Source organism: Stenella coeruleoalba (genome assembly GCF_951394435.1).
Source record: "Stenella coeruleoalba genome assembly, chromosome: 19".
In the NCBI taxonomy this organism is placed as follows: domain Eukaryota; kingdom Metazoa; phylum Chordata; class Mammalia; order Artiodactyla; family Delphinidae; genus Stenella; species Stenella coeruleoalba.
In genome coordinates, this window is record NC_137165.1 from 58789368 (window position 1) to 58813697 (window position 24330).

At 43.5% G+C, this 24330-nt stretch overlaps 2 protein-coding genes across 5 annotated transcripts in view; one reads left to right on the forward strand and one right to left on the reverse strand.

Moving 5' to 3' along the window:
* The window catches only part of MAP2K6 (mitogen-activated protein kinase kinase 6), a 131562-nt gene extending 114957 nt beyond the window's left edge, over positions 1–16605 (reverse strand). For all 3 annotated transcript variants that reach the window (XM_079906177.1, XM_079906176.1, XM_079906178.1), the window contains exon 1: positions 16243–16605. In XM_079906177.1, coding sequence (XP_079762303.1) covers positions 16243–16258 — 16 coding nt within the window. In that variant the 5' untranslated portion in view covers positions 16259–16605. The remainder of the gene's footprint in view (positions 1–16242) is intronic.
* ABCA5 (ATP binding cassette subfamily A member 5) overlaps positions 1–24330 on the forward strand; it is a 266045-nt gene that overhangs the window by 136327 nt on the left and 105388 nt on the right. The gene's annotated exons all lie outside the window — the stretch shown is intronic.

Genomic DNA, 24330 nt, shown 5'->3' on the forward strand with positions numbered 1-24330 from the left:
AGTCTCCCATGCCCTTTCCAAGATCTAAGCAGTCGTTCAACCTTTCCTCTGAGCTCTCATTAAGTCACAAACGTTGGTACACACGTCTGTCCCTCATTAGCTTAGAACGTGAGCCTCTTGCAAGTAGGAATCATCTCTCTGCACCCTCCCTGGCACCCAGCCGTGAACCACACCAAGAGCATCCAATAAGTGGTCAGGGAACGAATAAATGCATGACTGACTGCGTGCGGGATTGAACAGCCCCATTCAATCAACTGATGACCGACTGAATAAACGGAGGTCCTCACTTCCTGGGCCTGGCGCTCTCATTTATTTTTTATCTTTAGGCCTCAAGGGTTAGTTAGTTTCTGCCTTTATAGGATGAGCAGAAGGGCTTCCCAGAGAGTCAAAGCTTGGCCTAGCATCAGGATGTGCCTGGGGCGCTAGCAACAGCCCAGGTGAGTGTCAGGAGATTTGTCTTCCCAACCTAATCCACTATCACCTTGGATCTCCCAGTGACTTAATCCCTCTTGGTCATAACTGCTTCGCCTATAAAATGAAGTGCTTGGCCTACATGATTTCTAGGGTCCCCGCTAGATGTAACATCCCACGTTTCTAAGCTCTTTACGTTTTGCCAGGTATCTATCTACCGCCCAGACTCTTTGTACCGAGATACTTGGTATCTTGGTATCTCAGCTGTCACATCAGCAGAAAGTTAATCATGTATTTATCGCTCAGCCATTCGAGAGCACCAGGGCGCCTTTTCTGTGTTGTTTTCCAGTTCCAGGGCATTGACTCCGTTTGTTCACCAGATGGTATTACTGCTCTTTTCACTGCTCAAGCGACCTCCTTATAAAGGCAAATGATGGTGTATATGGTCTGAGTCTCTTCCACTCACAGAGAATATGAGGGACTATGAGTAGACACAGCTCCTTCCTTAATAATTAAGTTCTTCATCATTAACAGTATGCGAATTTTTAAAATATTACGCAAATGTAAAATGCCACAGGTCACAATACTGTCAAAGTTTCATTCAGGTTGAAGGCTAAGCAGCCGTATTCGCTGTTTTCATTTTTTCATGTATTTCCTGGTTTATTATGTCAATCCGTTTGTCTCACTTACGCCCGTACTCAGATGACCTGTTCCCACAGCCCCTCTAGGTGGGCAGCGGGCCACGTGTTTCACCCTCGTGCTCCTGGTGTATATGGACACCTGACTCAGATCCAGTCAGTCCAGCACCCACTCATCGTCGGAATTATTTTTTCTTTTGCAAAATAGAGATTTTGATCTCAGACCAGAGACTGTAACTAGTCAAAAAATGGTGGGTACTCAAGTACAAAGTCACACAGATGCGGGGCTAGTGGCTCCTTTGCACCATGTGCACACTGATAAGGTGACAAAGCCTGGTCTGCAGGGGAAAAGAGTAAAGACTCTTCTAGAAAAGCAGAACGAGGCCCCTGCAAAGGGAGAGAGAAAGGAGTCAGAAGATGCCTTTCTCAGTTCCTACCAGGTTCTGCTATGCCTCCTGCAGCTGGACTCAATGAAATTCTCCTCCATAAAGACTCTTTTATGGAGGGAAAGCAGAACACACACAAATACACAAACGCATGCACATCCCTGTGATCACTCTGCCTGTATACTGCATACACTCTTCCCAGGTCATAAGCACCTTTCCATTAGTGGTTTCGTCCGCCCTCATCACCTATTACATCAGGTAGGCATCTGTAACTTCAGCTCTTCCCTTATTATTATGCAACGTGACAGTTACATAGTGAAAAACACGAACTTTGGGATTTCAATGAACTAGACTCAAATCCCAGCTCTGCAAACCACTACCTGTATGATTCTGGGCAAGTTATTAACCCAAGTTCCAATTTCCTCCTTTGTAAAATGGGGATAATTTTACCTACCTCTCAGGTTTTTATGAAGATCCGCCCTAGTAAGTTTAGTGCTTGTCACCAAGCCTTGCACACAGTAGGCACTCCAAAATCACTCGCTGTTTAGGACAGAGTCTCATAAATGGGAACGAAATTGTCCGGGTTCTCGACACTGCCCAACTGCTTTCGCAAAGACTCTGCATCCGCCGATATACTTTTTTTAATCGAATTATAATTAACATATATTATATTAGTTTCGGGTGCCCCCCCTCCCCCGGTCAATACCCTTTTTAAAACAGAAAAGCAGCACAAACTTTCCTCTAGAAGTTTCATTGCTCCTTCCCAGCTTTGCCTTGGAATTGAAAGTCTAGAAGTCAGGGCTGCTTTTCCACATGAGACCGTATTCACCTCCGAATCTGAGACGGAAAATCAGAGGCTGGTTTTAGTCCTAAAACCAGTGGTCTGACCACCCAGCTGCTTCACTCCTTCCTCTTTTCCTCCGACTCTGCTGGTCCCACTTGGGGAGCTGTGTGCAGGTGCTCAGCAAGGGGATACGTCTGCGCTCGCTTTAAACAAGCCCCAAGCTAGTTTCTGTTGCTGCTTTTCCTCATATCCATACACCCTAGGCAGCATCACACCAGAGGCAGGTGAACAGAGACTGCATCCAAAGCTGCAGGAAACAGGTGAGGTGGATACTTGTCTCTTAATGCAATGTGGAATAAAAACTCGCATTCACGCCTGGCTTCTGCACCCTGGGTGCAGACCCCTTCACCCTCTGGTCCCCACTTTCCAGCTGACCTCCCCGCTGATGACTTCTTTATTCCTCTTCCACGCTGGCTCACCTCATTCTTGACTTTCTGCCTCACTACTGCTTGCCCACCTGTTCTCTTGCTGTTTGGATCACCTGCCCCGGGACCACCCACCCAGCTCTGAGGGATGCCGTACCTTCCTGTGGCCTGTTCTGGGTTGCCCACCTGGCCGTGCACTTGAAGGATGCGGCCATCAATACCCTGACCGACGATGGACATCTGTCCTAAGCTGGAAAAGTTCCTTCCCACTGACCTTACCCCTGACCATCCCACATAACACATCCTGACAATTTCATCCCTTACTGTCCCCTCTTCCTGAAGCTGATGCAGGTACTTTTATTCAGAATTTTATGCTAAACATACTCAGGCCGCATAAAATAAAGCTGCCTATTAACACGAATACGTAAGACACGCAAGTTGAAAAGACCTGTGGTTAATAATCAATATTGGAAGAGCTTGGGAACACTCGAGTAGTACTTTTTTTTTTTTTTTCTAAGGCTTACAGGCCTTTTCTAAAAATAAGCTTTTCCTGGCTACAGATCCTCGGTTCTTACTCACGGCCATTCCCTCTTAAGCTTTGTTCCATTAGGACTGGAACCATTTGTTACAAAGGGAAAGGCCTCCGTATATGTGCACGGAAGGGGCATGTGACAGCCACGGACGGTTCACCAGCAAACACTAATTAAGTTTGGGAATCAAGACAGCAACAGCACGTATGTGTGTGCGTGTGTGTGTGTGTGTGCGTGTGAACTTAACGACCCCCCTTCCCGCCGCCCCCCAGCTTAGAAGCATCCAGTCTCTCACTAACAACAGAAAATCAGAAGAGCCGGTAGTGTGCTCAAGGACCAGACGGCAAGTCTCCTGTTTTCCTTGCTTATTCTCCCGAGAAGCACTGCACCGAAAGTTTCATTTGGCCAAGTTAATGTCCTCCCTCTACCCACAGGCGGTAACCCAGGTCGAGGGGTGCCCTCCTTCCTCCGTACCCCAGCCGCACCCTGTACCCAAACTACACACGTATCACACACAGGAGCGTTAACCTGCTGACATGCTCAGCTTCTCGTGCTATGGGTTGAACTCTGTCCCCTCCCCCAAACTCCTAACTTGAAGACGTAACCTCCAGCGCCCCAGAATGTGAGAATTTGTCTTACTTAGAAATAGGGTGGTTGCATATATCATTAAGATGAGGTCATACAGGATTAGGGTGGGTCCCTAATCCAATAGGACTGGTGCCCTTATGAAAAGGAGAAGTTAGGCGATGGCACACACACTGGGAGAAGGCCGTGTAACGATGGAGGCAAAGGTCTGGGCAATGCTTCTACAAGCCAAGAAACGCCAAAGATCGCCTGCAAAGCCCCAGAAGCTAGGAGGAAAGCACGGAGCAGGCTCCCCCTCACAGACCTCAGAAGGAATCTACCCTGCTGTCACCTTGAGCTCAGACTTCTCGCCCCCAGGACTGTGAGACAACAAGTTCCTGTTGTGCAAGGCACCCACTTTGCAGTACTTTGTTATGGCAGCCCTAGCAAACCGACACATCCTCCTAGACAGGGAGCCTCTTGAGGGTAGAGATGGAATTCTATGCACCTTTGTAGTCACTGAGCACAGCGCAAGGTGCAGGTTATTTATACAACTGTTCAATAACGCTTGTTAAATTCAACCAAGAAATATATGGTCCTCTGCCCCCGACACACAATCTCACGCATCTACCCCACCCCCTGCCCCATCAACACTGACTTGCTGTCGGTCTTGCCTAAGGACAGGTCACACCAGAAAAGAAAGATTGAAATTTAAGACGGAAAAAGTCATCCTAACTGTAGTGTATCAAAATTTCTCAATCTCATTCTTAAATCAATTCCAGAACTAAATCTGCATTTTCCCCCCTAATTTACCTATAAAAATAGGAGCTCATTCAGGAACGAAGTCCCAAGCAAGGAGACTTAGTAAGCCACTTGAAGGAGATGACAGAATTGGCAGGTCGGTCCTAGCCCCCTGGCCAATTGTATGTTCCCTTTAACTGCCCAGCAAGGTGAGGCAAAAACTGCCCCGTGGCTTTCCTGACTCAGACTGGGGAGTGATTCAGCCCACTCACCCAGTCCACTCTCCGGACCCTGAGCTGAATGAAGTCACCAAGGAGAAAAAGGTGACTTCGTATAGTTACACTGAGAAACAGCCTATTGTGAGCTCCAGAGCTGTAGGTCACTGTGTTTTTGAAACCAAGATAATGAAAGAAACACAGATTTAATCTAACAATTGTATTAAAATATCAATTGTATTAAATCTGTTCACCTTTTAAATGGAATTTTTCGGAAATTAAAAATACACACAAAAATGTATGAACTCCCTTGCCAGTACCCGGTATCATGCTTGAGAAAGTAAGTTTGGTAAGACAAAGAACTTTCTGGAGCACTTCTCTTCAGGTACAAGTACAATGAGAATTCAGAAGTGCAGTTTTCCTTCTTTTCAACTGACTTCGGCTAAGTCTAGAAAAGAGAAAAGGAGCTAAGAAGTGGAAAAGGCAGGTTGGCAGGTTATAAAAAATGAAAATTACAGCTGTGGCCATGCTCTGGAAAGTATCCCCTGACCTAGGTAGACGCTGACTATTGAACCAACAGCTTGCTTATATAATTACGGTGTGCCTATAAACCCAGTTGATATACTTGTTTAACTATTAACCTCTAGATTTCCTGGAGTTTCCACAATCCAGAAAAAAAAAAAAACACCTAGAAGTACGAGATATGACATGTTCCATTTATTAACCTACTGTGATCATAAGTGATAAAAACGTGTTGAGCCTGCTAAGAAAAGGAAGTTCTTAGAAAACACACATAAGGTCTTTGAAGCTCCAGAGCTTTTCCTAGGGCATCTTCTCTTCTTTATTCTTCTGAGGAATTGTTCTGCCTCTATCAACATTGGACTGGTTATTCTACTTGAAGTCAAGATCCTTCTCCATATTTACTTTGGATCTAGGACACCGTTTCCTCAAGAGCTCTGAAAGTCATATCGATACTTGCACGCTCGCTGTAAAAAATTTTCCTGATTCCCCTCACCTGCAGGGCTTTCTAACCCATAGTATCTATTCTAAGCATATCTCGGATTCTAGCTTGTATTCTGTACATGTCTGTGCAATCCTACCTCCTGTTAGACTCTAAGCTCCTTAAAGGCTAGAGGGAAAGAAAGAGTAAGGCAAAGTTATGCTTACGGCGAGCTTACTATATAGCTCAGTGCCTCAAACCCAGAAGAGCTCTCGATAAGTAGTTCCTGCACAAATGAATGCCAAGCACTGGCCAAAGCACCTTCCATGCACAGCCCTGCTTCATCGTTATAACGATCCCGCGAATGAGTATCCGTCTCTCCATTTAGCAGGTCGGGAAGCTGAAGCTAGAAGTCAAGTCGCTTTTCCAAGGCTCAGAGCTCGTAAGCGGGGAAGTAGAGCAGCATGCATTTTTATTTAGTTCCACCTATAGCACAGTGCCTTAAACACGGCAATCAGGAAAAAGTTACTTGTTGAACTGATACGGACGGGCCCTTTATCCGCGTTCTCTCTTTAGATGTGCTTGGAGTCTTTGGGGTTATTTTTTTCAATGGTTAAGACGTTTGGGGCACAGGAAGGAGCAAGTAAAGTGGGGAGAAGATGCCTATAAAGCTTTCAGATATCACAGAAAGGCTGTCCCTGCACATTCACTACAGAATAATTCCCAGACTCTTTGCCACTCTGTCCCCACCGGTTCTCCAGACTCGAGCCTCTCCCTTATCTCAAACTCATCCCTCCCATGTGGGACTGGAGGAGGGAGGATGGAGGAGGGGAATAAATAACTCGTCACTCAACACCCAGGCCACCTACTCCCATGGCTTCTGTGAGGGATCAAGGGAGGGAATCACGCACAGGCGCCCGCTGCTGTGCTGGGCTCGAGAGACAGCTGGCAGAGGGCTCACCGGTTTAAGAGAGAAGACTCATCCCGAAACCCCCGCTTCCTGTACCGCAAAAAAGACGTGATTCCGGTTTCGTCCACTCTGTCCAGGGAAGAGGGAAACAGTGAAGATGAGGGTTCAGGCCCAGTTCCAAGGAAACTGCACTTGTTACCTTTACATAGAAATAACCAAGGGCTTCCCCGGTGGCGCAGTGATTGAGAGTCCGCCTGCCGATGCAGGGGACACGGGTTCGTGCCCCGGTCTGGGAGGATCCCACGTGCCGCGGAGCGGCTGGGCCCGTGGGCCCGTGGGCCATGGCCGCTGAGCCTGCGCGTCCGGAGCCTGTGCTCCGCAACGCGAGAGGCCACAGCAGGGAGAGGCCCGCGTACCGCAAGAAAAAAAAAAAAAAAAGAACTAACCAAGAAGAAAGGAAATCACTAAGCCAAAAAGGCTTGTTCCTCTGCGCAGGTATGTTGCCAAATGGGCATGTTCTCATTACTGTTTTAAAACAATTCAACTTGGATGTGCAGGGAAACACATAAAGTTTAGATCTGCTTAGTTACAGCCTCTCAGAGAGCGAATGGAATCAACATTCATTACTGAGGTTTAACATAAACCTCCTGTCTGTACACACCGGTACCTACCAGTAGACCAGTTGTAACCAGCTTCCTTTAACCAATGGGCAGTCTGTACTTGGAACTCAAGCTTAAAACTCAGAGTGAGTCCGGCTCAATATTCTATGATCAACAGAGGCTTAAAGGAACAAGTGGAAAGGCACCCATGTATAGGTAGACACAGGTCAGCCCCTCCTAATTACCATACCTGGCCCTGGTATGCACAAGTTCCCATGGCATCCATTCATGTTTTCCATCTCCAACCATGTCTTTTGGGAAATGGGTTCAGACATTTATTATGGAGTGACACCTCGAGTGGAGTAGCCAGGAGCTCAGGCACTGGGCTCACACAGACCTTGATTAAAGCAACTGCTCTGCCACGATCGACCTTGACACTTAACCTCTGGCCTCAGATTGCTCATATACAAAATGCGGCATCACCTCATCGGGCCCTGGTGAGGGGAGAATGAGATAACTCACGTGCGTCACTAAGCGCGGTACCTGGCACAGAGAAGGGCTCTCCAGCAGTGCAGCCACCTAAGATGGTAGGAATGACGGCACCTCCTTGTATGGGACTTGAACGGACCTCATTTGGAAGGCAGTGAACAAATCTGGGCTCGTCCTACCAAAGCTACTCTGTCCTCAGGTAGCCTCCATCCCCATCCTTCCCTCCCTTCATTTCCAGAACCTGTGCCAGGACCTTCCCTGCTAAATCCCCACAATATCAGTGACTGGGAAGCAAAAGGATACTCGTACGCAAAAGAAAACTGTCCCCAGGGCTGGGGCAGTTAATGTGAGAAAACGGCTCTAGCCTTCGTAGGACGTGACAACCGGAAACCCGTCTGGGTGAGGGGGAGGCTCCTACGATGAAGGGGGGCTTCCATCCTCATTCCACACAGACGACATCACGGCACCTCTGACCTGGGTCGTGGCAGGAATCAACAAAGCCGGGCAATGGTGGTAGCGTGAGAGGTGTTTCTAGTTCATTTGTGTTTTAAACACAATATGGGACGAAGAAGGGGAGGATGAAGGGACCAGGAGAAGAACTAACGAACAGCCTCTCAACGGGAGGGGCAAGAAAGGCAAGAAACGTCAAGCAAACAGGAAGAGTGCAGCTGAGGGGAAAGGACCCCAGGATGGGCCAAAGGAGACGGGTAGCTCCGCTGAGCGGAAATGAGCAATGGCCGGCCAATCTCACAACCAGGAGAAACACCACTCAGACGTTTCCTGTGGGCCGGGCCCCAGAGGTCGCTGGCTGAGTCATGGACGAGTAGTTATCCAGGTTAACAACTTCCAGTTAAAGCCAAAGAGGAATGTCATACGGACCAGGAGTCATTACGTGATTGCGGAAAGTCAAAAAGGGCAAGGGCACCAAACTTTTTTGAAAAGGGCCAGAGAGTAAATGTTTTGGGCCCTGCGGGACATACGATCTCCATCACAACTGTTGGACTGTACAACCGTGGGGCAAAAGCAGCCCTAGACAACCTGTAAATGAATGAGCAGAGCTGTGTTCCAATAAAACTTTATTTGTAGACACTGACTTCAAATTTTATATAATTTTCATGTGTCATGAAATGTGATTCTTTTTATTCTTTTCCCTATCATTCGAAAATGTGCAAATCATTTTCACGCACAGGCTGTACTTAAAAACAAGAGGGGCTGGATTTGGCCCCCAGGCTGTAGTTTGCTGGGCCCCGGTTATGAGCTTGGGCCCCGTGGCCGAACATGCCTGGCTTTGCATCCTGCCTGGGCTGCCTGCTGGCTCTCCAGCTGTGGGCAAGTTCGTGAGCTCACCTGAGCCTCAGCTTCTTCATCTGTAAATTAACGATAACTGTATCTGTCCCCCTAGGATTTATGTGACGTTCAAAAGCATAGTACCTGAAAAGTGACTGACATAAAATAAGTGATGATGATGGTGATGGTGACAGAACTGGGTGTCTGGGTGTGGGTCGTGATGGCATCAGATCTATAGCTAATTGTCTCTGAAAAAAAACCAGAAAAACCAAGGCTGACCCCAATGCGACTTAAGGAGGGATATACAGACTAGAAAGTAAAACAGACAAAGAGAGATTCAGCAAGAGCCTGTTTAATGCTTCAACTCAGAACTGAGTTGACTAAATTACGATGATTTGTAACAGACTTTGCGTGTGTAGGTTATAACCTGACTACCCTTTCAACTGCAGAAAGAGGGGGTTTTATGAACCGTGTACCAAACCTTATGGACCAGCTCAGGAAAGGAAGACCATCTGAGGAAGCAGAGTAGGAAACAGAACCGAGGGCAGGGTGCGTGGAGGGGGCGGCAGAGACAGTGGTAGGTGGTCGGGAAGGAAGTTGTTTCATTGGGGGGTTATCCATGCAGAGTTCCCTGTTTTGTCATAGGGCAGCCAGCTGTTAAAAACTTTCAGGTTCTCTCTCCCAACGCTTCAGAGGCTCAAGTGCAGAGGTAACTTACAAACCAGCTCCTAAAACCAGCACAGGGTGGAGGAATTCACTTCAGTCCTTAAGTCCTTAACTTGTTAAGTTATCGCACGGGACCCTTCAGACAACCCACCTTAGTTCTGCATAGTTTTAAAAGAGTTAATAGCCAAGGATCATGCAACCTTTAGATCTGTTTAGAAGGCCTAGGCGGGAGAAATCACACTTCTTCAGCCATTGTTAAGTTGCTTTTTATGCTGTTCTTGCAACTTCCAAATAATCAAGCAAGGATAGAATGGAAATATTAATGCAAAGAAAGGAAGCACAGGAAAACTGCAGTATGATTTAACTACCCCACACCTTGTATGAAATGTGGGGCAAAATGACAGAGATCTCCACGGATGAAAAATACTTTCACTGTCAGACATTTATTGAGCACCTAGTATTTATAAGCTCAATGCTCAAAGAGGCAGAGTTGCAAAGATGTATAAGAAGAAATATGAGCTACCCAGCAGGGGCTCTCAGAGATCGTCCATAAAAGGCAAACAACAATTACAGTGGTTAAAACTTGCAGCTGTATAGTGTAGGCATTGGGACTTAAAATGAGAGCGTTCGCAAAATATCCTTTGGCAGAAAATTGGTAAGAAACCCCACCACCATGATTGATGTATCACCATTTCTTGGGCACAGAAAAAGAACCCCTGCTGACTGTACGTCAGCCTTCCTTACCAGCCTGCTCCCCACGAAAACAAACAAAACAAAAAATGTGAAATATACTAAAGATTCTGGGGGAAAAAAAGTTTTATAATGTGGATTACTAGTGTTTGTGTGTGATTTAGTGAAAAGAACATTGGGGCAGAGAAGCAGGAGACGTGAGTTCCACCTATGGTTCTGTCTTCAGGCAAATCACTTTCTTCCAAAGCTTCAGTTTGCTCATTTGTAAAATGAGATGATTAGACTATAAAACTCCTTTCAAAGCTCTAAATTCTACTACTTAATATCAAGATGCAGACATAGGCGCGTTCACTAAGGAAGGCTATGTTAAGAATACGTGAAATACATGGGCGCGTTTACTAAGGAAGGCTATGTTTAGAATACGTGATACATGGGCGCGTTTACTAAGGAAGGCTATGTTAAGAACAAGTGAAATACATGGGCGCGTTTACTAAGGAAGGCTATGTTAAGAATACGTGAAATACATGGGCGCGTTTACTAAGGAAGGCTATGTTAAGAATACGTGAAGTGTGATTGACTTGATAGAATTTCTGAGGTCATCAAAGTCGACCCTTGCCTTAATTATTCTAACAAATCTGGTAAAGTAAACCACTTTTTATGATTAGACATTACACATGAAGAGGAAAAAATAATAATAATAATTACTCTGCAACAATGCACATAACACAACCAGGTGCTTATGTGAGAATTATTTATGAAACCAAAGAAAAACTACTTTTGCCTGTAGAGATAACTGAAAATGCAGAAATGTCCAGAAGTTAGTAAATTCCAGATGGAATTTAAATCAAATCATTACACTTTTCTTATTATTTTCATAAGATCTGGATAGGTATAATTAGTATAACAAAATGAGTTTATAAAGTGTAAGTTTACTTAAGACATTTTGGTTAAAATTAAAATGAGAACTCACCAGGGAATTAAATTGTTTAGATGCATTAAAGCTGAGCCCAACTTTCAACCCATGATTACCTAAGCTCTGCCATCTTGGTATGTTCTGGCCTAACTTTGAAAATAATTTGATCCCCAAATTAAATTTTTAAAGATACATTTTATAAGGAAAAAAAGAAACACATGAAACACAAATGTCAAAAAAAGAGAAAAATTCAACTTCTTTATCACTAAGAAATGCAAATAATAGTAAAATATTGTTACTTTTCATCAAATTGGCAAAAAATCTTTTTCAAATTATTATACCCAGGATGAAGGAAAGTGAGCATAACCTTTCTTTTTTTATTTTTATTTTTTTTTAGTTTTTATTTTATATTGGAGTATAGTTGGTTTACAATGTTGTGTTAGTTTCAGGTGTACAGCAAAGTGAATCAGTTACACATACACATATATCCATTCTTTTTCAAATTCTTTTCCCGTTTAGGTTATCACAGAATATTGAGTAGAGTTCCCTGTGCTCTACAGTAGGTCCTTGTTGATGATCTATTTTTTATATAGTAGTGTGTATAACCTTTCTGAAGAGTTATTTGGCAATATTTAGCAGGATGCTTAAGGGGAGAGAATGGGCACTTCCACACATTACTGGTGAGAATAAGAACTCGTTGCAGGCACTCTGGAGGGCAGCACGTCCATGCCTGCCCTTCGCTCAGCACTTCCACTTCTAGGAATTCATTCATCCTAAGGAGATAATTGGGCCAATGTGCAAAAATGTGTGTGTTCAAGGTATTCCTTGCAGTTTTGTTTATAGCTGTAAAAAAGTGGAACTCTGTGAAAGTCCAGTTGGAGATTGATGAAACAGCTACATTCTTACAAATTAAAATGAGCAATTGCTAAAAAGAATGAGGAAACTGTATGTGCATGAGTATAGAAAGATGTCGAAGATATATGGAGTATGAAGCAACTTGCAAAATATCATATATAGTGTGTGAAAGAGCACGTATGCAAATATATATATGCACGTACAAACGCAAAGAGTCACTAAAAAGTTCGCAGTAGGTAGCTGTGGGTGGTGTGACTTTGAGTAATTTGTATTTTCTTATTATGAATTTCTCTTCAGCTTGAATTTTTTTCAATGAGTATATATTGTTTTTATAGTAATAAAAAAGCTATTTTTAAAAGGTGAAGAAAAGAATGGGTCATGGGGAAGAATTAGATATCCATAACTTGTAGTTCTGTGTCCTGGAATTTAGTCTAAGACCACAGTATACGTAATAATGTATGAACTGGGATGATTATCATAGCAATATTCATGATATTCAAAGTTAATAAACATTAATGTCCTATTTAAATAAATACACTAGAATTAGACATTATTAATGTAGAAATATATTAACTTGGAATATTTCACAGTATTATTGGTAAGTGAAACAAAAGGCAACTAAATAATTTTATACACATTTTGGATTTATTCATATTCACATATATAGAGAATAGAAAAAAGTCCGAAAGGATATATGCCAAAATGTATACTGCGGTAACTAGTGATTCTTATTTTTCTTCCCTACATTTTCAAATGCTTCTACAATAAACGAGCATTATTTATGTACTTTTTTCTTTTAAGTTTTAAAAACGTCCCTTATAGACCTTTCAGACTTTAAAATAATGCAAGGTAGTTATAATGATACTAATCTGTGAAAAACAAAGGAATGAGAATCTCAGCCCTTTGCTCCAGCATCAAATTACCACCAAGAGACCCCCGGAAAGCCCCTGCAGCTGACCTGCAGCATGTTGTAAAGTAATGAATGCCACACTGATGCAAAACAAACTCAGGAAACCCAGGGTACCTATTCTGATTTTGTGTCCTGCCATGTGCGAGGTTATAAAACATACTGGCTCAGATTACAGGCTAAGCATGACAAGTCCCTCTGCTGCAACCTAACAAAGGAATTTACAGAATGAGAAATTTACACATTTCGTTTCCCAGGGTAGAATGAATTACAGAAGCAAAGGGCCCACAGTACGGTTAAGTCCTTGCCTGTCACTCTCCTACATGCTTCTGAATTATATGCCTTATACACAGTTCCCATGACACAATGTACCTATTACTATTTTAAACCAAGATAAGCTAATATTTTTTAAAGGTGAATAGAAGGAGAAGTGAGAAGAAGTGCATTTGTAACACAGTCAAACTCTTTGTATATTTTCAGGTGAACTGGGGGATGCCAGACCTCTCTCCCCCAACCCTCCCTCCCTCAGATCATTATGGCTGATAACAATAGTTTTACTTTCCCGGGTAATGTAGATGACACATTTTTCCTGTAGCCTGTCTTCCTGTAAAGTGCAGGAATTCCTGCACCTTCTGGGTGCCCTTCCTGTTAACTTACATTTCAGATTTCCTCAAAAGGCATTCTACCACTTTAATATTTGAAAAATGTCAGCTCAACCCCAGATAGCTAATATAAACAAGCTGAAAAGCATACCACCTAAAGTTACAACTGTGGAAAACAAAATTTCTTTTTAAGAAATTCTTTCTCGGAATCTCACTGTTGGTAAGGCTGGAAAGAAGTAACCCAGTCCTTCCAGCTCCCAGGGAGTCTGTAATTCTTTTGCCTCTGCTGTGCCTTAAATTAGAGGTCTGTAAAACGGAATTATAGTGATCTAGAAAGTTCGTAAAGGTCCTTGAATTGAACATGTTGTTAAAATCTTCAATACTATGAGGTTATAGCCACCTTTCACTTTTCCTCCCATTTCATTTGGTTATAGTATTACAAAGAAGTTTGGTACTGCAAAAAAACAAAAACAAAAACAAAAACAAAACACTGCCTTGGCCATTTGAGAATACCGTAGCTGAATTAGGCCAGTTCCACATTTACAGCCCAGGCCAAAAGTCTTTGCCATTTCTGAAATGATCACACACTTCCTTCTATCAAAAACTTTCCTTTTGGACAGGAATCCCATGTTCACACCAGGTGCACCTTCCAAAGGGGACCCAATTAAGAAAACTATTTGGATAAATGGGAATTAATGTAAAGAACCACCAGTACCTGATCTACTATGGGGGCACCCCTAATGGAAGAGTGCCATGCTAATATGTTTTTCAGTTTCCCAACTTCTTCTGCTAGGAGGGAGCCGCCTTAGGAGTGAGCCCCCCAAAATGCACAAAGAAACCTGACTGAGTTTAAACCCTAAGGTTCAAAGATAAGATCACTAGAGCACCCCCTTCCTATCTCCCAGAGAGATCACTGCCATCTCTAAACTCCAAATGCACCATTTTGCTTCACTATCTATGCAATTATCTTATATCACAGTGATTTGCATACGTGCTTTCTTTCACCAACTACATGGTAAATTCCTTGAAGGAAACAACTACACGTAAAATATTTTTGTATGTCCCCAAATCCTGTGCACTACAAACACACACACACACACACACACACACACACACCTCATAATATATTTATTCATATATTAAACTGACCTGAATGAATGAGTGAATGCACACCAAATACAGAGTAACTAGATGCAATCTCTCTCATACATCAAAGCCTGGAATGCCCTCCTAAGCTATTATTTCTATGCTCAATTAAAAGATTGTCGGTTTGCCCGATATTAAGGAACATTGGCAGCTCATAATGCCAATTCCTAGGTACTTCAGCACTCTTACTTAGCTTTTCAGATTTCCATTTTTCCCCCTAATATCCAAAGAAAAGAAGAGCCCTACTTTGAATTCTTGAGAATATATATTACTTCCTTCTGGGGCTGAGATGTATGATTCCCATCAGGTAGAACTAAAAAGTGACACAACAACTCTCCCAAAAGTAGCAGAACGCTGATGAGACACTTGAATTTCACTGGATCTTACTTACCTAATGCCCTGGGTAGCCTAACTCACCTTGTGCTGAGCTCACCTCTCCTTTCCATACATTCTCACAGGGCATATGCTTTCTCTATGCTCAATTTGTTCTGAAACAAGTGACTTACAGTCCTAGGGCCACCTGACAACACCCCCTCAGCTCTCTAATGCCATGTCAGGGTTTTTATATTTTTAATCCCCTCCCCAGCATGACATTATGCCTGCAAAATACAACTGTGTAAAAAGAATATTTTTAAGAACAAAAAAAAAAGAAAGAAAGAAAGAAAACAACCATAACCCTGAACTTCTGACCTATTACAGCTGACTAAATATATGCAATTACACACTTAAAAGATTTCATTATGGTTGTCAATGAAACAGTGCAGTCCTCCCACATTGGCGTAATGCTTAAAAGTACAATTTTTCTCCCAGTATTTTCCCTCGAGATGCAAAGCATCTCCCAAATGGGAAGACATAAAACCTCGATGTCCTCATTGCTGCTTCTAAATACTGTGAACCAATAAGGAATTGGTGTAAAGTGCAAAATCTCGGAAGAGAAAGACTTCTTGTCTGCTTTTTTCTAAAATGCTATTATTCACCTTTACTTCCTTTAAAGATCAGAAGTTGCTTAATGTTCAAAATGATACCAATGAAAATTTAACTAAATACTAGCACCAACAATTCATTCCCAAAGGAATATAAGATTACATTAATTTCCTACTAGTTTAACTCAAGTTTTACCTTTCATTTTCATCTACAGACTTTTTAGAAGTTTGTATTCCTGTTGCACGTAAAATCACCTATTATATGTGTGCATACTAAAGAATTTTACAATTATATAAAGCATTGCACATTTTAGACGCTACCAACCTGCTCTATCTCTCCTGACTGTGCAAAAGGCAAAAAGAGCTCAGTAATCCTAGCAGAAGAATGCAAATAACGTCAATGCACAGCTGAACTGCAAGCCCTGCCTTACAGGAACTCTCTGTGTCTGCAAAAAAAAAAAAAAAAAAAAAAGAGAGACACATACTAAACAGGAAATGCAACTGAGATGTGGAAAACCTCAAACTTAAAAATGCAATCGCCAGGCGAAAATTGCATCCATGCATTCATAAATGCATGCACAACCCTTTGCATTTTTGCAAGTAATGCAAATAGGCTCTTACCTTTCGACTGAGACATTTTCCCCTTTCCTTTGATGGGGGAGGGGAGCACAAAAGACTTTGCCTTGCTTCTCTTCTGTAGCTAGTTTTGCAACAAAGATGCAAGCTGCAGGCGTGCAATCTTCATGCAAGTGGAGTTTCTCTTGACCGAGGCAGCAGATGGACTTTCAGGGAATCCAGATGGAAATGCACACCTTGCAAAACAGACTGGAAAGTGATTTTTCCCCCAGTTGCAACGTTAGGGAAGGCTGTGCTGCAGCTACATGATGGGCCAGGGCTGGCAGCTAAAAGCTCCAAACTTGGAACTGAGTATCTTAGTGCGCAGACGTCCTTCCTGCGAAGGGCGCGGGGGCCGCTGGGAAATGTAGTTCCCGAGCGGAGTCCACGGGGCTCTGATTTAAGGACACGTGGTCGCGCGGGTCGCTGAGCGGGGTGATTGGGAGCAACATAGGTTGCATCCAGGTAAACAAGTCATCGACGCACTCGGTACTAAGTGATGGGAGAAAAAGGCAAGGCCCAGGGGAGCGGGCATTTACCTTCTCCAAAAGCCCCTGAAACAACAGCCAAAAAAACATATCAGGTTGGCTAAAAACCACTCGGCCCCCTCAGAAAGTCAGTTTCGGGGTTCAGGTGTTTGCAGGGCAGCACCTGTTGGACGGTTCCTGCCTGTAGACGTTTTATTCCTCTCAAACGTGCATTTTAAAAAATCTTTTTCTCGCCTGGAGAATTTGCTGGTGACCTGGCTGGGCGGAGGTAACAGCAGAGGAGATGCGAAGGATCCAGGTCGGTTACAATTCAGTCCTGAGGCGGAGTGGAGGTGGGGGGATGGGGAGTTCTCATTTCTTGAAGGGTTAAAGAGAAAGTTCCGCTGTTGGTGTGTCAAAGCAAACTTTATCAAAGTTAAAATGTTTCGATGTTTTCTTCTCACCTGGGTGGGAGGAAAGTCCCTGGCCTCAGGGAGAAAGTGGGTGGTCATCTTAAATTAACAAAATCAAATAACTTGAATTTATTCAACAAAATTTACAGACTTTTGTTGAGCTCCCAGGGTGTGCCAGGCACCTTTCTAGGACCTTGGGTCATCCCGTTGTCATGTGTTGCGCACAGCTAGGACCTGGACACCATCCTGGCGGAGAATAGGGTCACCCCTTCTCAGGGAAGCAGAGAGGCATAGAATATTCCATTAGTGAGGGGACCTGGGCTGAAATGAGCTCAGACTCCTACTTCATCGAGTGGACCAGACTCAGAAATGTGCTTTTCAGGTACAGAGGGAGGAATTGAGGGTGTGGGGCTGCTGAGGTGTGAATAAGCACAGAAGTCTGCGGAGCACCTCTTCAGGGGCCGGCAAGGCTGCCTGCTGCATTGTATGCAGAAGTGGGAGTGGGTGGAATTTACCAGTGGGGGCTGTACAGGGCCTTAGGGTCAGGCCAGAGGTTTGGACTTTCTTTATTCTGCAGATACTTGCAGGGTGGTGAAAGGGCTTTGAAAAGGGGTGTAACTGAATCAAAGCATTGTTTTAAGAAGGTAAATTTGCCCTCAGCGATCAAGGTGAGTTGAAACTGGGAGAGGCTGGAGATAGGTCAGGTCAGTAGCAAAAGGTGAAAAGACGCACTTTGAAAGAGTGTTCGGCTGTATTTGATGACTGCTGATGAACGCTGTTGGAATTTTATTAAGAATTCTAAGAAGCCAGGGCCTTCTGAGTAATGGATGAATCAGAGGGAAGAAGGCTACCATGTTTCAGCTACAAATCAGCAAATCAGCTCTTAAAACAAATATGCAATAGGTCATGGAACTAACATTCATTTACTTAAGTTGATCCCCTCTGCTGACATTAATAAGAATTAATCAAGGTCACCTTATGTTCATATTAGCTTCTGCCTCAGAAAGGCAGAGATCTCTGTTCCATGAGCTCAGACAGGAAGACTTGCTAATTCACTTTGTTTCCCCCTCCTTCTGGGCGAATCCGTGCTGTCTGTTCCTCCCTTTCTTATACACACAGGATCTCAGCCTCATCGAACCAGTATTTTTTCCTCTAAGTCTCATTTAAGCAAGAGACGTGTGGGCACGGAGATCCATTTTAATGCGTCCGGGTCACTCTTCCTAAGCATCGATGGAGCAGCTGCTGTGCGCCAGGCCCTGGGTCAGCTACTGGAGCTGCTCGGAGACTCAGCCCAGGCAAGGCCTGAACAGCCGCCTAGAACTCATTCCCATTTGCATTTTATGTGCTCAGCAGCATTGCTCTTAAATCGCCCTAGACTCCCATCTATGGAAGAGCTCTAATCACATCGTGTCTGGTGCATTTTGCCGCCACTGTGCTTGTAGTTTCTCTGCACAGGCGTGCACGGTTCACAGCTGACAAATGGCTTGTGTCCTGCAAGTGAGTCTGTAATTCATATTCCCATAGAAACAGTGATATGTTTAATAGCCAGTGCACATCTACGCTCACACACCCACACCTATGCAAAACACCTTTGACCATAAATTGAACCATACATTTAAAAGTTGCAACATGTCTCATTTTTCTTTCTGGGAAAAACATTTTGAATTTCCACAGGGAACTCAACCTCTCTGTAAAGTCTCAGATTCCCGGAGAAAAAGTTCTTCTTCTTCTTGCCTTGGTGGTAAAAGGTTTCCTCCACCTCATTCCTGGGTGGAAGAAGAGGTGGTACCTCTGTACAGACGTGAGCCTTTCTTCTTCTTGCCCGTCTGTGGCAATGCTCCTAGGAAGAGAATCCGTCCCACGGTGGGAATGGCAAAAGCGAAATCTGCAGCACATGAGGCGTTTATCTTGAGGTGACACCTGTGCTCCTACCTCGAACCCATCATCTTTGAAGTGGTCTGTACTTCCCATCTTTCTAAAATGCGAGTTTGCTGCACTCTCCCCCCAGCTTCTAGTTCCCTTCGAGGTCACTGCCAGACTCTCGGGCTTGGTATAATTGGCCCCTCAAGACCTGCTTCCTGCTTACTCTGCCACTTCATTCTCACCCTGTGTTGATGCTACAGCCAGAAGCCAGGTTTGCTCCCTCCTTGCTTCTAGATACACTGCTCCCTCTGCCTGGCAAGCCTTACCCATTCTCTTCTCGGCTCCTTCGGATTCGTCCTTGAAGACTCTGCTTGGCAGGCCCTTCCTTTCGGCCACCTCCTGGGATGCATCACCCTGTGGCCACTTTAAGTGTGAACGAGGGTATTCCCTAATTCTGTAGCATCCTGCCCACAGCTGTCTCGCAACACTCACCCTAAGGCAGGCAGGTGCTCACGTTCGTATGTGTCTCCCCCAGGAGACTGAACTGCTGGAGATCAGAGACTAATCTCTGTGTTCCCCATGCCCAGCATCTAGCATACAATGCTCACTCAAATACACGCTGAAATAGGGAAAGGAGTAGATGGAAGAGGGCCTGTCACCTCGATGACCTGGAATAACTAGATGCCAGCGACAGAGTTAACACCTGCAGGGGAAACTGGAACACCTGGGAAGGGCCCTTTGCTGTCAGGTTAGAGGTATGAGGTGCTGGGAAGGAGGCCCTTAGGTTAGGTCCGACTGGCTCTGAAGGAATTGCTCTAGAGGGTTACGTGAGCTGGAGAAGGCGGGGGCTGGGGGTAGAATGTCTCAACCGAGGGTGACTTTTTACACCCAGGGAACATTTGACAATGTCTGGAGATGGTTTTAGTTGTCTCAACCAAGGGGTGGTGGTGATCGTGGCATCTAGTGGGTAGAGATGAGGGATGCCGGCAGTTGTACTGCAGTACATGGGAAGCCTCCACCAACAAACAGTTGCCTGGTCCAAATCATCTGGTACTGCATTTGAGAAACCCTGCTGGGTAGTAGTACCATGAGAAGTTACCTATGCTCTATTTTTTTAAGTTCATCTAAAGCTAATGAGATTTGGTAAGGTGTAACTTTTTTTTTTTTTTTTTTTTTTGGCCAAACCACACGGCTTCTGGGATCTTGGCTCCCCGACCAGGGATTGAACCCGGGCCCTTGGTGGTGAAAGCATGGAGTCCTAACCACTGGACCACCAGGGAATTCCCAAGGTGTAACTTTTGAGTCCTAACCACTGGACCACCAGGGAATTCCCAAGGTGTAACTTTTGGCGTAAGAAATCTAGAATCTAGGAGATGTGAATTCGAGTCCTGGCCGTAGAAAAGTTAGCTGTGTCTTCTAAGGCAAGCACTTCACCTTTCTGGACCTCTTCTCGTTCCACTCAAATAAGGAGGGTCAGACTAAGGCCCCTTCCAGTTTTAACAGTTCGTGTCTGTGAACCCAGCTCAGATGTCTGATTAAGACCACTCATGATTTGAAGAGAGTCGTGATCATACATCCTGTTTTTCACATTGGCTACATGTCCTTCTGTTCAGGAATTAGAAGGGTTCCTGATCCCCTGCTCTAGCAAGACAGCCAGTGACCACCATGACAACATCACTTCGGAGGTGAGACAGGAAATACTCCTATTACAGTTTGAAACATTGCCGCTCAGGTCGCAATACTCACCTGCATGTGACATTTATGAATGTTTTCCAACAGTGTCCACTAGGTCTCAGGAACAAGGGAAAGGAAGGCACCAAAGGTAAAGCTAAGAGTTCAGGTCTGAATATCTGCTTTTCTAGATCTTAGAAAATTGTGGTATAAATAGGGTGTTATGTATAATATATAATGAAGTCTGTTGAGGATCTCCCCACATGGGGGATTGGTTTAGGGGACTGGGTGATGAGTTGTGCTTATGCAGTATCTTTTTATTTATGTATTTATTTTTTATTTTTAAAACAATTTATTTTATTTTGTTTATTTATTTTTGACTGTGTTGGGTCTTCGTTGCTGCGTGTGGGCTTTCTCTAGTTGTGGCGAGCGGGGGCTACTCTTCGTCGAGGTGCACGGGCTTCTCACCGCGGTGGCTTCTCTTGTTGCGAAGCATGGGCTCTAGGTGCGTGGGCTTCAGTAGTTCTGGCGCACGGGTTCAGTAGTTGTGGCTCACGGGCTGTAGAGCTCAGGCTCAGTAGTTGTGGTGCACGGGCTTAGTTGCTCCGTGGCATGTGGGATCTTCCCGGACCAGGGCTCAAACCCGTGTACCCTGCATTGGCAGGCGGATTCTTAACCACTGTGCCACCAGGGAAGCCCTACAGTATCTTTAAGTACATTTTTTTTTACTGTATCAAAATATCACAGTGAATTATGTCTACTGGCAGAAATTCTAGAAATCCCAAAATAGATTCAGCTGGCCTTCCATTGTCCTCCCCAATATGGCGCAACCATTCCTGTTCAGCCTTCTCTCTCTCTCTCTCTGTCTCTCTCTCTGTCTCTCTCTCTCTCTCTCTCTCTGTCTCGTCTACTCTACGCTTCATTTGTTTAAACAGTCTGGTCAAAACAGGATTACTTATCTTACTGGAGACATGAGTTTACATGTTACCATTTCTGTTTGTTAACTCGTGCTATTCTCTGTCTTCACCTTTCTCTGGTCCCCACCTGAGTCTTCGTTTTTCCAAATTCTACCTTTCGAAGGTTCAAGGTCATCTCTGCCGTGAAGTTGTCTTTGATCACATGGACAAAGTATGATCCCTGGTCTGAGAAGCTTAAAATCCTGAGGCTAATTTTAATAACATTTTTGTAATATTTTAAGGTTTACAGGCTCTTTCCGTCCTCTCTACATCATTTTATCCTTACAATGACACTGTGAAATGCATTGTCCCAACATCTCAGTTTATGCTGATCACCTCATGTTGTTGCTTCCTTTGGCCAAGGTGGAAGAACGTGATTTAAAACTGTCCTGACTGCAGATGTAAAAACTTGTCTTCTGATCCCTAGTTCCTTCCTTTAAGCGGTCCAGTCTTGTCTTAAGCTAAGTGACTTTTAATAAATGCCCTAGATATGTGCCTTCTTCAGGCTAAGTGTAGTCTGGTAACATTTTGCCTCATTTTGTATGCGTTATTAATGGGACAAGCACAGTTCAGGACTTACGAAGTCCCTAGTAAATCAGTATATCTCCTTTACACGCTGCACCTTAGCCGATACACTGAAAATTCGGTAAATGCTGGACTATTTGAGGATGAGTTAGAAACACTGATATAAGGCAGTGTTGTGCCCTTCAAGGCTCCTTGATCTGTTTACATTGATATTAATAGATGGTTCTGGGCTTCAGTCACAGGCCTGAATAATTCAGGTCAAACTGACCTGCTGCACTGCTTTGAAAAACTATAAAATATTCTGGGAAATATTTTAGATGGGTGATATATGCAAGTTATAGAAAAAGTTCAGAAGTCCACAGAAAATTAAGAAACTGTCTGAACTACAGTGATGTAGAAATAATTAGAGTCAATATAATAAATCAGCTTGTTCTTAAATTATTCCATTAGGATTAGTGTCCGAAGGGATTGTTTTATTAGTAACAGCCTATGGCAGAATCATGGAAAATACTACCAGTTTTTCATATTTACTCTCTTTCTGAGATGGGTAGACTAATCATTTTTATCTGTCAGCCAAACTCCTAAAACAGTGGGTTCAATGTATTCTTTAAATTAATATATTGCATAACTGAAAAGTATAAGTAGTATGAAATTGTATAATATTAGAAATTAGCTAGTTGAGGCTCTAATGAACACCTGATGGTATTTTATGGTATTTTGAGCACTGGCGTGAGTTACATGTCTCAAACCTGTCTGTAACTTTGTTTCCTACAGTATAAGGAGTGAAACAGCAGAGATACATTAGACAGTAGTCTACTGCCACTGGAAGTCTTTGGAAATTATTCTAGAGCCCTTTCCAGCAGCCTTACCTACTGGGAATTTACCTACAAGGGAATTGAAGTGAACCCCAAAACCTGCTCACTCGCTAAAGACTAGAGGTTTCCACTTCACAGGGCCTGATTTCTCCTTTTGTTGCTGTTTTTTTTTTTTAATCCAAACAAACATCAAAATGCATTTATTAAACGTGTTGGGGGCATGTTGCCAAATCAGATGCTACTGTACGTGAGGAAACTGTGGAGTATGGTCACACCATCTGGCACTGTGAGTGAGTTTTGGAATGCTGTGGAAACTTCAAAGAAAAATTTAGGAGATTTTGTGTATAATTTTCTTAAACGTATTTCCAGGAGACCCGTGATCTAGCAAACTCATTCTGTAGGCTTTCAACAGACATTGCAATGATTTTTTTTTTATACACCCAGATAGTGCTTTGTGAAAAATATAATGCTTGTCTCTTAGCTTTTAATGACTCATTAATTTTGTGTAAAATAGAGCATATGCTACATCATAATTTTAGTTCTTATCTTAATGAGGTAGCAAAGCAAAGCGCCTCTCAGTTTGAAGTTAGGGAAACTGAAGTACATCCATATGTGTGTGTTTGTGACGTTACAGGTATAATCAGGAAAGGAAGCAGAGCACTTCTACACGTGCTTATGACATCTAACTACTAAGCTAGGATAAAGAAAATTATAACTCACAGGAAGTGAGTCAAAAGGCGCCTCAAATGTAAAATGCATTGCTCTGTGTATTCCTGTGTCTGTTAATGCCTGTTTCTTTTTTCCTCAACATTGGAGGAGTCAAGTCAATTCAGATTTTAGTTTGGTGAGCTGAAGGCACTGTGTTAGTTTGCAGACTGAGAACCCTCATTGTCACAGTTTTCAGTGACCTGATTTATATGATGTTGACCTGGGAGCAATACCAAGGTGAAACTGAAACCATTACTAGCTATTTTCGCTGTTATTTTTAAAATTAAGTATCAGAGAAGCAGAGGTTTCCAAAATACGATTAAAACAAGATTACACTTATTTGGATGTTACCGACATATTAATACACCTTCCAACTCAGATACATAAAGCTTGTGCTCTATAAAGTTGTTTAATTATTTCAGGTTCAAGTCTTTTTATAACCAGTAGCCATGGACTATTTTTCAAGGGCAAGGATGAGTCTGAAATACGGAATTTACTGACCAATGATGCCATTCAAGTGTCCTTCTCATTCTGTGTTTCATGTGTTCTGTTCCATACCCATTTCTGATAGTGTAGCAACAGATATTACATTAAAAAAACCATTCTAAGGATTCCTGCTAGCTCTTTTCTCAGCCATTCACGTGTAAATTGGGAAGGGAATTTGAGTAAGTAAATT